At 44.2% G+C, this 21007-nt stretch overlaps 1 protein-coding gene across 2 annotated transcripts in view; it reads left to right on the forward strand.

Annotated features, from left to right (window-relative positions):
* LOC143282032 (dynein axonemal assembly factor 4-like) overlaps window positions 1–21007 on the forward strand; it is a 73408-nt gene that overhangs the window by 48649 nt on the left and 3752 nt on the right. For both annotated transcript variants that reach the window (XM_076587457.1, XM_076587456.1), the window contains exon 9: window positions 19695–19767. In XM_076587457.1, coding sequence (XP_076443572.1) covers window positions 19695–19767 — 73 coding nt within the window. The remainder of the gene's footprint in view (window positions 1–19694; window positions 19768–21007) is intronic.

Below are 21007 nucleotides of genomic sequence, written 5' to 3' on the forward strand. Positions count from 1 at the left end.
CAAACGAGGAAAGTGTCAAGATGATTGTTGCCTGTATATGTTCACATGGAGTCACAGTTCATGTGTGCAACAGGTCATGCTTTCACTTCACAACCTAACTGTTGGGATTTGTTGAGAATTGCTGGGAGTCGCTTAGCAGATGATGTTTTCGAAGACGCCACATTTGTTCACTTCACGTTGCGTCGATTTTGTTAACACATAGGTCCTTCAATGAATGTTCGTGAGTCACACACGCCACAGAATGAAACAACATCCATCAGAACATTCCACAGAAAGCCTGAACTTTAAATAAAAATTTTTTTTTTTTGAATTTTGAGTCGGAAACTTGCCTAAATTCTAAGAATTGATGGGACCCAGCTAAAATCACAACTTACGGAGGGTTGCCAGTAAAACCGTTGAAAACCAACTACATTCATACGCTATCTTGATCCAGGGTCTAGGGGAGACGATTAATGCCTGTTCACTGCTTATTTCCATTTTATGATGACTTCGCAGACTGGATTTTCCAATCTTTGCTGCATTCAGCATGCAACTGAAATAGGGCAAAAGAGTGCAGTATTTTTTTTTTTTTTTACATCGTTTTGACAGGCATGCACATGAAAACATTGAAAATACTACAGTTCTAGGGTATTTTGTGCAAAGACACTTACCGACAGCAAAGATAAGACTTCGAAGATGCGATATCTATAAAAATCCAGATTTTCACAATTTTGACCCTAACTACTTGTTTTTGTGTACAGCTAAGAATCTCTGGATGCGACTTTAGCCGGGTTTTTGAGTGCTGTGTCACATATATTCTTGCAAGGGCAATCTTGAACAGACTCATCACCTACATAGCAGACTCCATCATCCCTGAATCACAGTGCGGGTTTCACGCAGGCAGGGGCACAGCTGAATGGTGTTTGCTGTTCACCAGCTACCGTAGAAGTGTCAAGAGCAAAATCATGGGCTCCACACGGTGTTTGTTGATCTCACCAAGGCCTTCAGCACTGTTAATTGTACTGGCTTGTGGAAGATTCTTCACAAGTTTTTATTTTTTTATTATTATTATTTTTTTTTATAAACAATATAACAAAATACATTGTTTGATTCCAACAAAAATAATGAAGCATTACACCATAGAATCTGCTTCAAGGAAAACACATAAACACAGACCCTCGCTTCACTGAAGTTATCATTCATCCAACTGCAAGTTTTTGTTTTTTTTTTGCTTTTGCATCTCCCCTATCCTAACAAACACACACACAGTGAGGCACACACACACACACACACATACTCTTTAACGTATAATCCCTTGGTCAATATACCACAAAAATAGCAACATAATCTCCTTCTGAGGCATCGAGGGAACACCGAGAATAATCCAGTTTAGTACAGGTTCCTAGAATATGCAAACATAATCATGAAGAAAAAAAAAGACAACAGTATTATCAAAAAGTCAAAACCTGTTACATAATATTGTGCATATTCTAAGCTAGCCATCTGTCCCATCATTATGTTATTCTCCTTCTTACATACACAGAGTAGCAAACAGCCAGACACAAACGCGCATACACCCTCCCCTCCCCAACCCCCCACCCCCCAACACACATATATGCACAAAATGCTCGTTCTCGCACACTCTAGCGTGCACGTTCACACACACACACATTGACAAACAAAATGGGTTACACACAAACACTTGAATGTTGGCATAATGGCACCAAAGCATTTGACATTTCAATTCAACAGAGATACATAAATGACAATTGAGATTTAGCACATGGTGTTGCAGAACTTCGCCATTCGCCGGTATGTCTGTACGTGTGGTTGGCAGTGTTGTATATATAAAAATAAAATACAATAAAGTAGAAATAAGACAGCAATGATACTGGCAACAAAAAAACTAGTTTCTTTAACCATTCTTATATATTCCGATGTACCATACTTGACTAATCATTCAAATCATTTATTAATCCCATGTATGGGAACCACTTCTGTTCAAATTTGTTATAGCGCATTTCCATTCTGGACATATATTTTTCAGTGCGGTAGTTGTACTGTACTTCCTTCACGAATGCTGATATTGTTGGTCTGATTTTATTGATTCTGCTTTTGTATACAAAAAATTTAGCCCATAATATAATCATGTTGAGTACTTCATCTGTTTTCGTTTTGACGTCAGTTCTAAACAAAACAAGTTCAATATTAAAGGATAGTCTCTCACACACTTGGCACTTATCTTTCAATAATGTTTCCAGTTCTAACCAATAAGACTGTATATAGTTGCATTCCCACAGATAATGATGTATAGTATATCTTTCATTATTGCAAAAGTTACATTTTTCACTTTCTGTCAATCCCATTCTTCTAAGAATTCTGTTTGTGACTAGAATTCTAAAGCAAATTCGGATTTGGAACCATTATAGTTTGATTTCTTTCGTTTTCTTAATTAACTCTAAAGCAGTTTTCCAGTCTATTATAACATCCAGTTTTCTCTCCCAAATAACGAACGGTTTTATGTCATATATTTCTATTTTTTCAAGTAAAATATTATAATATGTTCTTGATCCTTTTGTAACTCAACATATCATGTCTAATGCTTTTGTGTTCTGGTTACTTTCGTTGTTAATTATTACTATCCTTTCCTTTTTAATGTATTGCTTTATTGCTTGTGTACAACTTTGATAGAGTAAGTAGTTAACCCTCATGTTCCATTTTTTTACAGAATTGTCCGTGGCTCAGAAAGCCTCCATCTTCACTTAAGACATCTTTTACTAAATACACATTCTTTTTTGCCCAGTCATTGAAACAAAAATCAACGTTACCTACTTTAAATTTGTCATTATAAAATATAGGTTCTTATACAAGTTCTTTGTAGTTTTGTGGTTGTTTAATTGCTCAAATGCTACGAATACATCTTTCCAGAAGTGGTTACATTTACTTTTGATAAATCTTTTGGCTCCGTAACAGTTTAAGTTAATTATTTCTGGACATTGTTTAAGTAGTATTTGCCTCCATTTTTGGGTTCCTGTGTTTAATTTCCTTACCCATGACAATTTTAAGGACTTAACGAAAGTTATTATATCCGGTATTCCTATACCTCCTTGCTCAATGTTTTGCACTGAATACTGTCTTTTGATTTTGTCTGTTTTTTTGTCCCATACAAACTCATAGCACATTTTTTGCAGTCTTTTCAGTTCGTTTTCTGGCAGGTTGTGCAGTAAAATCCATAAATAAGTTAATTTTGTAAGTATTAAGGCTTTTAGTACTGCCACTCTACCCAAAGGCGTACATATTCTTTTTGCCCACATTTTGAATAGATTAATGACATCAACAAATTTATCTGCAATATTAATTTTTGTTATGTCTGATATTTCGTTAGTAAGCCAAATTCCCAATATTTTGAACTTTGTTGGATTCCATTGCATCTCTTTTGTGAACTAAGTATCTTTCAGGCAAATTTTTCTTTTTTCCTAAACAAACATTTGTTGTTTTTTCAAAGTTAAGTCGTAGGCCTGAAATATCTTCAAATTCATTTAGTGTTTCAAACAACCTTTTGTATGAGCATCTGTCTCCTAATGTGAATATGTGAATGTTGTATCGTCTGCAGACTGATTTATTTTAAATTCGGTGTTGGATATTTTTATACCTTTTATTTTTTCGTCTTCACGAATTTTGCATGCAAGTATCTCGGAACATAAGACAAACAAATAAGGCGATATCGGGCCTTTCCATTAACTACTACATAAGACTTTATATCATTATAAAAAGAGGCTACCCAGTTGCATATATCCTTCCCAAATCCAAATTCTTTCAGTACATTTTTCATGAACCCCCAATTAATCGAGTCAAAAGCTTTTTCAAAATATCGATACGAGCAGTCCTGGTAGGTTCTATTTTTTCCAGGTAATGAATCGTATCATAAAGAGATCTTAAATTATCCCCAATATATCTTCCTGGTATGAACCCCGTTTGATCTTCATTTATCAGTTTTGGTAAGACAGCTTTGATTCGATTTGCAATGCATGGTGTTCCAATTTTATAGGTGACATTTAAAAGAGTAATTAGTCTCCAGTTCTTTAAAAAAAATTCCCTTGGCTTATCTGCTTTAGGTAGACATACTATTACCCCTTCCCTTTGTGTTATAGACATTCTTCCTTTGTAAAACCCTTCATTAATAGAACAGACTACAAAATCCCCAAGTTGTTTCCAGAAAAACTTAAAGAAATTGACTGTCATTCCATCAGTTCCTGGACTTTTGTCATTATTCATATTCTTTAATGCTATAGATGCTTCTTCTTTAGTAATAATTCCCTCCAGTACCTCAGCTTCTTGTTCACTTAAATGTGGTAGATTTGTGACGTAAGAACCTAAGTCAGCCTCTTGTGTGTTTCTTTTTTTATATAGTTCTTGGTAAAAAGACCTAGTCTCTTCTAGCATTTCCTCTGTTTTCGTTAAGACCTGTCCATTGTCTGTAACTAGTTTTAGCATTTGTTTACTCACAAAGTGTCTTTTTTCTAGTGAACAGAAGTATTTTGTTATTTTTTCTCCCTGTAACACCCATCTTGCCTTTGACCTAATGATGATCCCATCCATTTTTGTTTTTCTTATTTCTAATTGTTTCTTCTTTTCCTAATCCTTCACAAGTTTGGTTGCCCAGAAAATTTCATCTCACTGATCACTTCATTCCATGATGGCATGCAGGTGAAGGTGCAAAAAAACGGAGATACCTCTGACCCATTCCCAGTGAAAAGTGGAGTGAAGCAGGGATGCTTTTTAGCCAACACCCTCTTTTCCATTCTGTTTGCTGCATTGCTGATTGATGCATTCCATGACTGTGACAAGGGGTATACATCCAGTTTCGTTCAGATGGCAAACTCTTTGACCTTTGATGACTTCAGGTCAAGACAAAAGAATTTGAGGCTCTTCTGAGAGAGTTCCTATTTGCTGATGACAGTGCACTGACTGCTCACTCCCTTGAAGACATCTAGTGCATTACAGATCACTGCAAGGGCCTGTCAACGCTTTGGACTTACAATCAGTCTTGGTAAGACCGAGGCCACGTTCCAGCCTTCACCGTCTGGAGCTGCCAGTGCTCCACCACCACCTGTCATCATCAACAACACAGAGATCAGAACTGTGGACAAGTTCTGCTATTTGGGCAGGACTGTAAGCAGCAATGGACCTCTAGATTCAGAAGTGATGTTGCGCATCTCAAAGGCCAGCTCTGTCTTTGGTAGACTCTCAAAGTGACTGTGGCAAGACCATGGCATCAAATTGGGCACAAAGGTCACTGTGTACAGAGCTGGGGTTCTGAGTGCTCTCCTCTACTGTTGTGAGACTTGGACCACATACCGCCATCACATACAACAACTTGAACAGTTCCATCAATAATGCTTGCGCAAGATCTGCAGCATCAAATGGCAAGACAGAGTGTTCAACCTACAGGTTCAGAAGAAGTGTGGCCAACCCAGCATTGAGTGTATACTCATCAAAAGCCAGTTCCAATGGACAGGACACATTGTCCGTATGGAGGACAGCAGAATTCCAAAGATGCTGCTGTATGGACATTTTAAGGAAAGACAGTGTGACCAAGGTAGACCTCTCAAGAGATACAAAGACACCTTGAAGGCCAACCTCAGAAGCTGCAAAATCGACACTGCTTCCTGGGACGATGTTCCCCTTGACAGAACGCAGTGGAAGCAACAGTGCACCCAGGGCACAAAGACAACAGAGCAGCCGTCATCCAGGAAAAGAGGAATCAGAGAAAATGGGGTCCATCCATGCAGCATCTGTTGATGACCTTATGCCTCAAGAATTGGTCTTCATTCCCACATGAGGACCCACATCAGCAGACGACCTGCCTGCCTACTTATCGGTTGGACACAACGAAAGAATCCAGACATTGAGACAGGCATTTTTGTATGTGTATGGATTTATATGCATGCACATATAGTAGATACATTTTTGTACTTTTTTCTGAATGAGATTCATTCCAAACTATTATTTGTTTAGAATAATAGGCCATTTGGATGGTAACACCACAAAAGCTAGAACCACTTATAAAAACTTGAGTTATTTCTCTTGATCACCCCTTTCCTGTGATCCCACTGCTCGACAGTTGTTTCTCAAAAGATTTGGTCGTGATGTGAGCATTCCACCCAGTGCATTGGGTCTATGCTTAGGTCAGGCATTTGCTCCCCCTCCCCACTTTAATTTATTTTTTTTCGCTGATCTATCATCTGCACCATTTCAGTGGCATTACTCTCACACTGCTCATTCCAAGAGCCCCCCATACACAGCCAAAGCCTGGTTCGTCTGTCACAGTCCCAGCATCAGCAGTCCACAGGGAACCATCAGTGTTGGGTCACCAGGTGGCCACACACCAGAGGAGACCCTGCACCACTGCTGAGTCACTTTGGTGGTGTTTAGTTGTGCCTGTTCTGATATAACATCCTCAGGACACCACCTAACAAGCCCCCTACTGTTGACAATAATAGCTTAGTTGCTGAGTCAGACTGAGCGAGTGTCTCCCCAAGAGCAGAGACCATCAGGTCCCTCCAGCAGCAGTCCCCCATGATTCTGTTGACGCCAAAGACTTTGACAGACCTTCACCCAAAGCATTGTAGTGGAGGAGGATTGAAATTGGTAAAACAGCAGTCATATAGAAAATAAAAATAGGATGCATTCCTTGACTGTAGTTGCAAACAAACCCCAATTTTACACCTGATAACCTGCATATAGTCACAAGACAGGCAGACAACGAATTAGATTGAAAGGGCCTTGCGAATAGCGTGCTGCATTTTAGAGTCTCAGTCCCTGTAGAAAGTTATGTCATTCTAACACTGGCAGCAGTCAGTGATTCAGTGTTTAAATAAGATTTTAATATTTTAGGTATTTGATTGCCATAGTTACAATGATCAGTGAGACACTTCATGCTTTTGATAAACACCATGCACAAGCAACAGAAACCTTACTAATAGAAACCTAACTGACAAACAGAAACCAAACTAACAAACAGGGCAAAAACAACAACAAATAAAAATCAGTTGGCTAATCTTTAGAAAAAAGAGAAAAAAAAAGAAATCCGTTTAGTTTGAATATGTTTTTAAATAAACTGTTACACGCACTTAACATCAGACATTCCATTCTATCCACACAGTTGTTTCGTGTATCACATATAAATTTACCAAAAGCATCCCAGATAACCCTGTGCATCTTAATAACCAAATCATTATTTTTAATATCTCTGTATAGTGATGGAGTCTCCAGTGGGACCAATGGATGAGTAGGCAGGCAGGCTTATCTGTCGGTGTGTGTCCTCATGTGGGAGAAGAGGCCTATTCAGGATGCGCAGCACTTCCCACTTGTGACTGATTTTGTCAGAATCATTTGTGAGTCATGAAAGTTTTCACATCTGTTCCGCCTAAGATTTACCTTTCCTCTGTTCTGCCTAAGATTTTGTGCACCATATATTTGTTGCATGATTACATGCATCATTTCATGTCGTACTTTAATGTTTCCTAGCCTATGGTTCTTTGCATCCATTGTGTTTAGGCATATTTGATTTATTCCATTCTTTTCTCTCCTTTAAAAAAGGATTCTTTTAATTACACATGCTTAACTGTGACCCACTAGTGCAGACTCCGGCAGGGGTCTGACATTCCTGTCCTGTGCAAACTACTATCCGCCTATGCGGAGAAAACCAAAGTAGCTACGGCCGATAACCTCCCGGAAGTAGGTAACCTCATCTTTGTCCCCCTTACTAGCGCCCTCTTTTTCCGGCAGCCATTATGACTCCTGTTCCTGTGCTCTTCATACGGCTAAGTTTTTTTTCTTATTTTCTGTCAGTCTGTCGATTCTCTGGCGTTCTTGTTTTTTTGTCACATTATGTCTTCAACCAGGTCACATAATTATATGGTTCGATTGGGAGATCGGGCTAAAATTAAGGCGTGATCGCAATCGATTCGTGGACACTCTGGGCCCTCTACTTCTGGCCCTCTCAACAACGCCAACCCGCCGCCTCCTCCACTTCCTTCACTTCCTCCGGTCGACTCCAGACCTCCGCCACCTCTTGCACCTCCTCCGGTGACTTCTAGGGGTTCGTTACCCCATACTCAGGTCAGTGGTGCCATTGATGCTATTCATTTCTATTCGCGAACGAACTCGACGCGATCTACGTTTCTCGGCCCTGCCAGTCGGCAGGACACCCGAGTCAATCTCCTCTATCACTTTTCCCATGCCCACAGTCTCAACAATGGAATGTGCCATAATCCCTTTGGGAAAACAACACCATACACTGGCTTTGGATCTGCACGCTAGACTGGGCCCTATGTGTGATGCGTCTGTGGTGACGGCCGTGACATCGAATCACGCGCCCCCCTACACGGCATGCCTCTTCCGTCTTGGATCCTATGGCGACCGAGGCGCTTAGGGATGCCCTCTCCAGGTGTAGGGAGGAAGGTGGACCACTAGGGGACATGCTCGCCCATGTGCATGCACCCTCCCCTTGTCCTGAGCGTCCGATCCAAGGGAGACAACTCCTGCTTTGGCCCCTCGCCTACAGTGCGGGTGTGTGCACAGTCCCTTCAAGCTATGCGGTGATGACCCCATCTGCCACACCGCCGGTTGCTGTTTCCCATCCACTAATGGCGTCTCAGCAAGCTGCTCAACCAAACAACCAGCAACCCATTGTTAACTTGCAGCAGCAGTTAGGCACTGGTGCCACACCTTGCGCCTGCTCCACACCTTGCCCACAGAGCAGGTGCGTGCACGGCCCATTGAACTTCGGCAGTGCTGGTTTCTTCTGCCCCACTACCTAACTCCACTGTTACCCAGACTAATATCGGCAATTCCACGTCGGAGTGCCTCTTGATAACTAGATCCTGCCACTCGGCAGTGCTCGGGCCGATCTTGTCTATCCCTTTATCCGTCAACACACAACAGCTGAACGTCGGTCCTCTCGCAGGAACTATTCGTGAGATTGGACTGCCGTACAGCTACAGGGGGATGCACATTCCACGGCAAGCTGACGGACTTGCCACCCCCTCGTCCACGACGCCCATAACACTGGATTACGGCGCCGTCATGGCACATGTTCCGACCGTCTCGCGTCTGATGGCGACCGATTCAGGTAGGGATGCCCACGGCACCAAGGGACATTATGATTATCCCCCTTGCAGCCGTATTCACCTGTGTCTGCATACTGGCACATTATTCATATGTGTATGTACATCTCTTTTAATATATAGGCGCATATACAGATTCCTTTCCATTACTGATTATGCACACTACTTACCCATTTACTCGGGTATATCTATGCACGCTACACATATGCTTATACAGCTGCTTCTTTGCTTATACAGACACTTATTTCTTGTGACTCGGTATCTTGTCATTGGCATATTCCTGACATCATCACTTGAGTTGATGTAAGTTTATAATCCCTTTGCACTTATATGTATTCATTTTCGTACATTCATCCCTACCATGCTTTCGGAGGACGACTGCACTCACAGATAAAACTGCCTCATTCACGCCTGAATGTATGCTCCTTCACATATCAGCAGTGGCTGGTCCTTAGGGACCCACACACACTCCCTTCCCGCCCACAGAGCTAAGGATACCCTAACCTGGTACAACAGTCCAACTTAGAGGTGCCACTCCGGACGCACATGCCCTTCATTCCTTCCAAGTTTGTATGGCATCCCTTCTTCCCTTCCTTGCCTACAACCCTTGGTTTGCACCACTGTGGTCGTGACAACAGCTCCACACTGGCCCCGCATCCTAGCTAGCCCTCCCATGAAGGGGTGTCTGTCTTTGCCTTCAAAGTTTTACCAGGCCCAAAAACTGCCCACAGGGCAGGAAACAATCACCGAGTCCATCTCTTCCTCTCCTCACTAGTAGCAGAAGGCCTGGGTAATAATTGTTTTCCTCTATACTCGGGAGAAAGGCATATTGATGAGGACGGATGCACCTCACAAAGCACAACGAAACGTTCATTAGCCACAGGGGCGTACCTTTCTGCCCACTCATTCCAGCACGGCAGATGTCACATTCAAGCCCATTAGTTCACCCCATCACCTTGCTTGAACAGAGATCCAGCATCAAAGTCTCAAACTATTGGTGATGGAAAGCACTTTCTACACTTGGTCTTCCCTGCCTCAACTCTGTGGTTACAGATGGGCATTCCTTCTCAAGCACTGTCTTTCCAATGAGACACTTCCAGGGGTTTCTAGCCTAGGCAGGCTATCCCATCATGGAGCCCCAGCCTTCTGTCAAGGGCCTGTCAGAGGATGACTTTGTTGTCACTTCGGAAGCAAGCACCATGTCTTTCAGACACATGGTTGTACCACAAGACCCCGTCAACTCCTTCCGGCTTCCTTGCATTTCAGCAGAACCTGCATGGTGGACACCTTCTTCCCTCAAGCACACAGCAGCTGTTTCCTGATTTACCCATGCTGATTGGTGTCCTCCTAGGACCAGTGTATGATAATCAGTCATGTATGACAATGACCATCAGATCAGCAGAGGAGGAAACTGCTGTTCCGACTATCCAGGCTGGAATTTGATTATACAATTTATAGTAGAGAGTGTTTTGCCCAAGTTGCATCCCCGCTACTTCGATCAAGAGGGCCTTAGGACTGTCACCATTGGGACAGATCCCAAAGGCTAGTTAGCCCCCAAGGCTACAGCACTAAGTCCCAGTGCAATTTGACTTCCAGTGTGAGAGACATAGTCCTTCATGAAAGACTAAGCTACAAACGATTTCCCTTTGCAGTTAAGAAACCACTGATAATACAGCTCTCACTTTGCTGTTGTCCATACTGTAAACGTATGTCAGATCAGTGATTTGATATAAATGGCCAGTACAACACATCTAGAGCCACTTTTCTCCCTGCCCCGACCCAGCTCCATCCCAGACTTAGTGCGCACCACACACAGCCAGAGGCCTGTCATGGATCCGGTCCCCTTTCTCACTAAAGAACCTTCAGCAGAAATTTTCCCCATGGAAACCCTCTTCCATTAGGAATTCCACCACAGAATGAGTCTCAGTGACCTGGAGGCACATGAAGTGCACTCCCACAGGCTGATCCAACCCAGCCATTGACTGCCGACAACTTTCTGCAGGTTGCTCCAACATGCCACACTCAGGTAGAGAAGCCACCAAGCCTTCCGTATGCCCCTTCTTGATGGTACCTACCTGGTAGTCAGGTCAGGTCATTAGATCTGCTACTGGTAACCTGTAATCCAGTACAACCTTTTCAGGGTCGGGTTGCCGGCGACTAAACCAGCACTCCCACCGCTCCCTTCCGGGACTGGTTAGGTGGGTAGCTAGACACCCTTATGGAATTAAAAACGAGATCCATAAAAGGGCGTCGGCTCAGGAGAGCCACCGACAGCCATCTAGCTCCACCGTGCTGTGTGCATGCCACACGCAGTTGGCTCCCGGGGTGTGTCTACCCATGCATGCGAAGTCTGGATCCAGCAGAATCTGCGGAAGAAACCTATCGGTTCAACGGAGAGGAAGGCGGTTACAGCAACGCACTGTGGAGTGCAGAGAGCAAGATGAGACACCGAAAGGATATCTTGGTCATCCACTGCATCCGTGCTCATCCTCCAGTCGTCTCGACTTAGTCTTGCCACTGGAAATTGGTGGACCCGGACGAGAGAGTGAGGTCGATGTTGCGCAACTCCTCTTCACTGTAAACAAACTCATCGCGCAAGTCATCAGTCATCCTTAATGACCTTTCATCCTTCATCATTTCATCACCCCCAAGTCCTGTGGTGACAGGCGAGCGACGAAACGACAGGTGTGGGTACACTGGCAGTCGCAGCCGCAGACCTGCATGCAGGCGGCTCAGGCCATAGGGTCGTTCTTCGTCGACAGGAGCAGCGATGGAGCTCGGCAGCCGTCTGAGCGTCTGAGCAGCCCTCTTTAGGAATGCACTGCTCACCTCCCTGGCATGAGGAAGGGGCTAGAAAAGGTGCCCTAAAAATTGCCTGCTCCACATCACCCTGGCCAGCATACCGCGGCTGGCAGGGACCCTACATCAGCGGTCGAAACAAAGAGAAAGAAAATAACATAAGGACTCTCCTGGACAGAGATAACGCGGACAGACCCCAAAGGAGAACGGCACTAGTTGCATCCGAACTCGCCAGATACAACATTGACATCGCAGCCTTGAGTGAGACTCGGCTTGCAGGTGAAGGCGAGTTCTGTGAATGGGGATCTGGTTACACCTTCTTCTGGAGTGGACGAGGAAGCGAAGAGCGACGTGAGGCTGGCGTTGGTTTTGCTGTAAAAACAGCACTTGTGAGCAAGCTAGCTGGAATCCCAAAGGGAGTCAACGATAGGCTTATGACCATGAAACTCCCACTGGCATCTGGCCAGAAGCACCTCACCATTGTCAGTGCCTACACCCCAACCATGACCAACCCGGATGAAGTGAAGGCGAAGTTCTACGAGGACCTTCACTCTGTCATTGCTGCTATCCCTAAAGCAGACAAGCTCATCATTCTTGGGGACTTCAATGCTAGAGTTGGCTCTGACTACATCTCCTGGGATGGAGTGATTGGAAAGCACGGCGTGGGCCACTGCAACCCAAATGGATTGCTTTTGCTTCAGACCTGTGCAGAGCACGAACTGCTGATAACCAACACAGTTTTCTGCCTCCCTACCCGTAACAGGACGTCATGGATGCACCCTCACTCAAAGCATTGGCATCTCATCGATTACGTCATCGTCAGGAAAAGGGATAGGCAAGATGTACGTGTGACAAAGACCATGTGTGGCGCTGTGTGTTGGACAGACCATCGCCTTGTAGTCTCGAGGCTGAATACTCGAATCCAGCCCAAGAGACGCCCCCAAGGCCAGAAGGCTCCAAAACGGCTCAACATCGCTAAGCTGAAAAACATAACCATCAAACAGTCCTTTGTGGAGCTGCTGGAAGATCGTCTGGAATCCGCCTCTCTGGACAACCAGAATGTGGAGTCTGACTGGAGGACCCTGCGTGAGCTGATCTATAGTACAGCTTCAGAGACCCTGGGACCCATGACCAGAAAGCACAAAGACTGGTTTGATGAAAACTGTGATGAAATCAAGCAGCTTCTGGATGAGAAACGCTGTCTGCATCAAGCCTACCTGAGCAACCCAAAGTCCACATCAAAAACGGATGCGTACAATGCCATCCGCAGGACTGTTCAGCAAAAGTTACGCCAGATGCAGGATAAGTGGCTGAGTGACAAAGCTGATGAGATCCAGGGATATGCTGATAGGCACAATATGAAGAGGTTCTATGATGCCTTAAAAGAAATCTGCGGACCCACATCCTCAGGATCATCCAGCCTCCTCAGTGCAGATGGGAATACCTTGATCACCAAGAAGGAGAAAATTCTCAAACGTTGGGCTGAGCACTTCAACAGTGTCTTAAATCGCCCTTCCTCCATAAATGATCAAGCCATAGACCGTCTCCCACAAGTCCCCATCAACGAAGCACTGGACGATCCGCCAACACTTCTTGAGACCCAGAAAGCAATCCGTCTGCTATCCAGTGGCAAAGCACCTGGCTCAGACTCCATACCAGCAGAGGTCTACAAGGATGGAGGCACTGTGCTGACTAAGAAGCTCCATCAGCTGTACTCACTCATGTGGAAAGAAGAGACGATCCCCCAGGATTTCAAAGATGCATCTATCATTCACTTGTACAAGCGAAAGGGGAACCGGCAAGCCTGTGATAACCATCGGGGCATTTCCTTGCTCTCCATCGCAGGCAAGATACTTGCCAGGATCCTACTAAACCGCCTCACAGCACACCTTGACCAAGGTCATTTGCCTGAGAGCCAATGTGGATTCCGGAAAGAGCGCGGAACCACCGACATGGTGTTTGCTGCAAGGCAGCTGCAAGAGAAATGTCAGGAGCAAAATGCTGATCTGTTCTCCACCTGTGTCGACCTCACTAAGGCCTTCGACACCATGAGTAGAGAGGGACTGTGGAAGATCATGGCCAAGTACGGATGGCCTCGGAAATTTATTTCCTTGGTCAGCCAATTCCATGAAGGCATCCAGGCTCGAGTCCAGGACAATGGCGAAACATCTGCTCCTTTTCCTGTCACAAATGGTGTCAAGCAAGGCTGCGTCCTGGCTCCAACGCTGTTCAGCCTCATGTTCTCTGCAATGCTTACTGATGCCTTCAGAGATGGCGATGTTGGAATCGGCCTAAAGTACCGAACAGATGGCAAGCTGTTTAACCTCAGAAGGCTTCAAGCAAAAACCAAGGTCATGACAGACATCATCAGAGACTTTTTGTTTGCTGATGATTGTGCCCTCAGCGCTGGATCTGAAGCTGACATGCAACTCAGCGTCGACAAGTTTGCCACTGGCAGCAGGAACTTCGGCCTTACTATCAGCACGAGGAAAACAAGTTCTCCATCAGCCAGCCCCAGGGAAACCCCACGTTGAGCCCAACATCACAGTCAACGGTCAGAGACTCAGTGCGGTGGAGCGGTTCACATACCTTGGCAGCACACTGTCACGAAATGCGACCATCGACGATGAAGTGAACGTCAGGATTGCAAGAGCAAGCGCAACTTTTGGTAGACTCAATGCAAATGTCTGGAACAGAAGAGACATTGGTCTTGAGACCAAGCTAAAGGTGTACAGAGCAGTAGTTCTCCCCACACTACTGTACGCCTGCGAAGCTTGGACAGTGTACCAACGACATGCCAGGAAGCTGAACCACTTCCACACAACATGCCTCAGGAAGCTACTGAACATCAAGTGGCAAGACAGGACCCCAGACACAGAGGTGCTCGCAAAAGCCACCCTTCCCAGCATATTCACCATCCTGATGCAGTCCCAGCTTTGCTGGGCTGGACATGTGGCGCGCATGCCAGACCATCGGCTGCCCAAAAGGCTCTTCTGTGGTGAACTGCAACAAGGGAAGAGATCACACGGAGGTCAGCGCTTCAGAGATACTCTAAAAGTCTCTCTGAAAGCGTTTGATATCAACCCTGACTCCTGGGAGGAATCTGCAGTGGACCGTGACAAATAGCGCGCTGCTGTGCACAAAGGCGCCAAGTTGTCCGAGGCCAACAGGACTGCTGCAGCTGTTCAGAAGAGGCAGGCCAGAAAGTCACGGGCAAACAAGCTCCCTAACAATGATATGCCTGTCTTTGTCTGCCCCAACTGTCAGCGAACATTTCATGCGCAGATTGGACTATTCAGCCATCTGCGCATTCACAGATAAGATTCATGAGCATCCTCCCCCCCCCCCCCCCACCACCACCCTCCCCCCATCCCCCAGCTGGATGACAACGATGGTCATTGATCTCGATGGACACACACCACCATCTACCTGGGCAATTACACAGCCTTGTCCCAGAGACACCAGGGACCTCAAGTCTTTTGTTGCCAAATGTCCGCCATTCTATGCATAGGCAACATGCCAGTGCTGTTTTTTGGCAGCGACAAAAAAGTGGCGGGGGGAGCGCCCATCGCCTGTCAGCTTGCTTGGAGGAGCTCTACAGATCTGGCTCTGGGCTACCTCTGTCTCATGCCACAGTTTCATTCAAACACATATAGGGCTCTCAATAGAGTGTGGATTCAACACACTGACCTGATTTTCTTTGCGCTACATTTATCAGCACAGCTGTGGTCCACAGACCTCTCCCACAATACAGCTGTGGACCTCAGTCTTCATTGTTCGCACCAATTTCCTTAGGTGACACAGTACACTCTACCTTCATCGAATTCTACTTAGGGACATCTATCGCTTTAGGGATGAGGGCTCAAGAAGCGTTGCCTCTGCGGTGGTCACACAACAGGCCATCGCAGCGCACTGGTGATAGAACACCTTGTCGTGCCATTCTGTACTTGTGGGTCACGGTTAAGTATGTGTAATTAAAAGGAAATTTTCTATCTAAAATTACGTTTAAGTAACATACTTACTGTGACCCACATTTAAGACCCTCCCGTTCCTCCCTGCTTTCTGTTCTCCCTGCACACTGCGCTGGTTGTGGTGATTTGTCGTAAAAAGAGGGCGCTAGTCAGGGGGACAAAGGGGAGGTTACCTACTTCCGGGAGGTTATCGGCCGTAGCTACTTTGGTTTTCTCCGCATAGGCGGATAGTAGTTTGCTGAGGACAGGAATGTCAGACCCTTGCCGGAGTCTGCACTAGTCGGTCACGGTAAGTATGTTACTTAAACGTAATTTTAGATAGAAAATTTCCTTTCTTATTTTAAAGGCTAGCTGTGTAACTTATGGCACTAAAATTAGGAACTATGGTAGAGGCAGAATATGACATTTATAATATCTTGATGTCATCTGTGAATAATGTCACTTTTTTTTTTTACTGTCTCCAATTACTGAACAGCTGGCTTGACTTGTTACAGTCATGAGTAATAACTGGATTGTTGTACTAGCAGAATTGTGGGTAAAATCCCAGCAGTTTGACTTGAACTTTCAGTTTGCCTTTTGAGCTAACAGATCAGCTGAAGGTGCCATAGGTCTCTACCACGTCCTCAGACATCTCGAAAATCCAAACAGCTATGCCAGGATCCTTTTCATTGACTACAGCTCTGCGTTCAATACAGTAGTACCATCAAAACTATATTCTAAACTGAAAGACCTCACGCTGCCTGAATCAATTTGTGCATGGATCCTAAATTTTCTAAGGTGCAGACCGCAAGTTGTTAAAGTTGGTGACCTCACCTCCTCCACATGCATTCTCAGCAGAGGCACCCCACAGGGATGTGTTCTATCCCCACTGTTGTACTCACTATCACACATGACTGTGCAACTCAAAATGAATGTAACACCATGGTCAAGTTGCCAACGATACTACTCTAGAAGGGCTGATTACGAACAGTGATGAGTCAAAATATAGGGAAGAAGTACTGGAACTTGTCAGTTGGTGTGATCAAAACAACTTAGAACTCAACATATCAAAAACAAAAGAATTAATTTTAGATTTCAGGAAGACCAGACCTTACCACTTGTCCTTAAAGACACGCAAGTAGAGATCATCAGCAAATTTAAATTTCTCAGACTGATCATTTCCAACGATTTGAAATGGGAGAAAAATACGGAAAAAGTTGTTAAGAAAGTACAACAGCGCCTGTACTTTCTTCGGCACCTCAAAAAGTTCAGAATTAAAAAAGAAATCATGGTTATTTCTACCGGGCAGTCATTGAAAGTGTGATAACCTTTGCTATTACTGTTTGGTACGGAAACATTTCCAAGGCAGAAGTTGCAGCCTTTAACAGAATCGTAAAAACTGCCACCAAGATTACCGGGGCTGATCTACCTTCTCAAGAAGACATATATTATAAGCGGCTACTCAAAAAAGCAAAATCAATGAGCCAGGACGAATCACACCCAGCTTTTGGGATTTTCTAGATGCTTCCCTCTGGTCGACGGTACAGAAGTATAAGGACGAAAACCAATCGCTTCGCCAATAGCTTTTTCCCCAAAGCAGTCAGTGCCCTGTCTCTCGAACAAATCCAGTATGATGAATAGAATTTTGCTATCAACAACCATCTACCTGAAGATCTAGTCATCAGCCCCATCCACATGTAATATGCGGCTTCTTTTCAAACGTGTGTGTGTGAGAGAGAGAGAGAGAGAGTGTGTGTGTGTGTGCGCAGTGCGTGCATGTGTGAGTATGCACAAGTTTTTATATTGATATGCACTTGTATGTATCCAAATTTCTACTGTATCTGTGTTTGTGTATGATTTTCAATTTATGTTCGTACCTTGTTATGTACTATCCCCCCCGCACCCCTCCCCCCACCCTCAATATTCCTTGTGACTGGTGGTGGTTCATCCGTCGGGATCGACGAGGACCATCTAGTCATCCTGGGGGTGGGTGGGTTGGGCTCTGTGGGTGCGCAGATGACTGGTCAGGCCAATCTGCGCCCGGAAGGTTTTGACGCAGTGTGGACGGGATGGTGGCGGCTGTTGGGGACATGCTGGCACTGCTTTTTCTGGCCTGTCTGCGTTGCTCTGCTGCAGCGATTCTGTTGGCCTCACAGGATTTGGCGCCTTTGTGGACAGCTGAACGCCACTTTGGTCTGTCCATTGCATTCAGCTCCCTCATGTCGTGGCTGATGTTGAAGGCCTTCAGAGAAGCTTTCAGAGTGTCTTTGAAGCGCTTCATTTGGCCTCCATGGGAGCGCTTGCCATGTTGGAGTTCGCCGTACAGCAGTTTTTTGGGGAGCCGGTGGTCTGGCATGCGAACTACATGGCCTGCCCAGCGCAGCTGGTCCTGCATCAAGATGGTGTAGATGCTGGGCAAGTGAGCACCTCTGTGTCAGGGATCTTCTCTTGCCACTTTATGCCAAGAAGTTTTCTGAGGCTGGTGGTGTGGAAGTGGTTCAGCTTTTTAGTGTGGCGTTTGTAGACCATCCATGATTCACATCCATAGAGCAGTGTGGTGAGAACTATGGCCTTGTATACTTTGAGCTTTGTCTCCAGGGTGATGCCTCTCCTGTTCCAAACGTTCTTATGGAGTCTGCCAAAGGCAGCGCTGGCTTTGGCGAGTCTGGCATTCACCTCGTCGTCGATGACAACTGTGCGAGAGAGTGTACTGCCCAGGTATGTGAACTTGTCCACTGCGTTCAGTTGTTGCCCGTTGATGAAGATGTTTGGTTCAACGTAAGGCTTTCCTGGAGCTGGCTGGTGCATCACCTCAGTCTTCTTTGTGCTGATTGTGAGGCCAAAGTTGTCACAGGCAGTAGAGAACTTGTCGACGCTGTGTTATGTACTATCCGCCCCCCTCAATATTCCTTGTGACTCTGGTACACTTAGCAATAAAGACATATTCTATTCTATTCTATTTGAGTCTTGATTACTAACTGGATTATTACTATATCATGTTCAGCAAGTGCAGTGTTCCAGTTCAGCTGTATCTGTTCATAGCATGGCCAAAAAGTGACAGCACACCTGGATCAGTTCTCAGGGGTTGGCAGTTTATCTTCATTCCAAACTCACTGTTTGGTCAGAAAAGTTATCTTTACAATTTCAACCAGATCTAGATCAATGCTTCCAAGACATGCAAATCTTGTTCCTTTTTTCTGCATGACATGCAGTCTGATTTCCTTAATTTTTTTCACAGTAAAACAGTGTATTAATTTTAAACAGGTTGATTCTTCAAGTGTAATTAATGTTGTTTCCTGAAATTAGTTATAATCAGGACACAATGTGCAAAAGAAGTTGTGAAACACTTAAAATTTGAAAGATTATTAGCAGACAAGGCAATGGGGAAAAAAGAAAGAAAAAAAGAGGGGGTGGACAAACGTAGGTCTGGTGGTAACAAGGTGCTGGGAAGGAATGGTCTTCAGAGTCCAAACACCACTGAGTGATGCCACTCCTATCGTGTGACTGTGTGGATGGTTCACAGGAGAGAGCTGCTGTCTCTCTGAAATAAGCCAGGGTGATCACACACCCACGACGTGCAGTAAGCAAGATTTATTCTTTGTGGCTATGGGGTGCACCCACCCAGGACATACTGGAACATTTCATTTTCTTTATTGTTTATGTACACAGACAACTTTATGTGGATACATAGTATTCCTGATATTGATAGTCATTAAATTTTGTGGAAGTAGCATTTGTAAATTTTATGAGTTACTGAATAAAAACAATGGGTGTGATTTTTCACCCATGACATACGGGAAAGATAAAAAAAAAAAAATCCTTAACTGTTGTGTAGGCTATATTCAAACAGAGCAGCATGCCATCTGAAGCTGCGGAATCTGTTCAAGTGTATTGAGGACTGCTCCAAGGTGAGAACTATATGGTAGTTATAGATCTGTCTTGTATTTCTTGCTTTTTTGATTATACTGATCAGAAACCTTATACAGCTTGCAGGAAGTTATTGCATTTGAAAGATACAACGTTGTCAACCCATTGATCAAGTTCATCAGTTTGTGTATAAAGGCATGTTGTTGAAGTCCATTAATGTTCCATTGTCAGATATCTCACCATTGAAATTATTTCTGTTTGAAACAATTTCTGTTTCTCAGCAGTATGACTATTATGATTATGTACACAGTATGTGTAAACATACAAATATGTGTTATGTGCCTTCATTTTGTTTGGATTGTCATTGTCATCTTGTTTGCATTACTCTTCTATGCACCGTGTACAACTATTCATAGGCAGTGTACTCACACATATGCTAATTGTGTTTGTATCACAGCATCAGCATTCCACACAGCCATGTTACTTCCAGGCATTATGAGGCTGTTGATGGAGACCATACACTGCTGCCTAATTACAGTACTGCTTGTTCTGATTCAAAATGTACTGGATAGCACTGTTAAGCCCCACATAAGTTACAGCAATTGCTTGGTCAAAGAGCTAGATCAAGTATCTATCCCCTCTTTAGTGGAGATTGTTGCTACATCTTTTCAGTAACAGACCCCATTAATTTGTCAACACAAATTCACATGAGATTTAGAATGTGGAGGAGAAATTTAAATAGATACCACTTCAAGCCAAATTTTCTGTGGACAAAACATTTCCAGAGAAAATAAATTTGTAAAAGTTTACTACAGACACACACTTCCATACACGCACATAAACAGCCGAAACACAGGTTTATTGCTTTGACTCACATTGTGTATAACCACACACTTGAACCAGAAATGGTAACCATTTCTCTGGACACCATGTCCTGCTCTCATCATATTTTTTTTGTTAAGACATAAACACCATAAAAATGAAAGAGTCCCATTTTGAAAATGTGAATATGTTCTGCTCACTGTGTGCAGAGGAAGTAAATGAAATAAACTGTAGTTGAATGGTATACCAGTAATCTGTTTCAACTGTATGCAGTCAGGGAGGCCATGCTGAAACTTCATTGCAGTTACCTCTTTTTGTAAGAGACCAGCATATCATTGGGCCCATATATGAATGAAAACTATTTCAAATGCCATTAAGATCAAAACTAAGTGATATTAAGCCAGATTATACCATGGAATGAACACCCATACTCCAAAAGCACAAAGAAGGAAAAATACA

Source organism: Babylonia areolata, chromosome 5 (assembly GCF_041734735.1).
Source record: "Babylonia areolata isolate BAREFJ2019XMU chromosome 5, ASM4173473v1, whole genome shotgun sequence".
Taxonomy (NCBI): domain Eukaryota; kingdom Metazoa; phylum Mollusca; class Gastropoda; order Neogastropoda; family Buccinidae; genus Babylonia; species Babylonia areolata.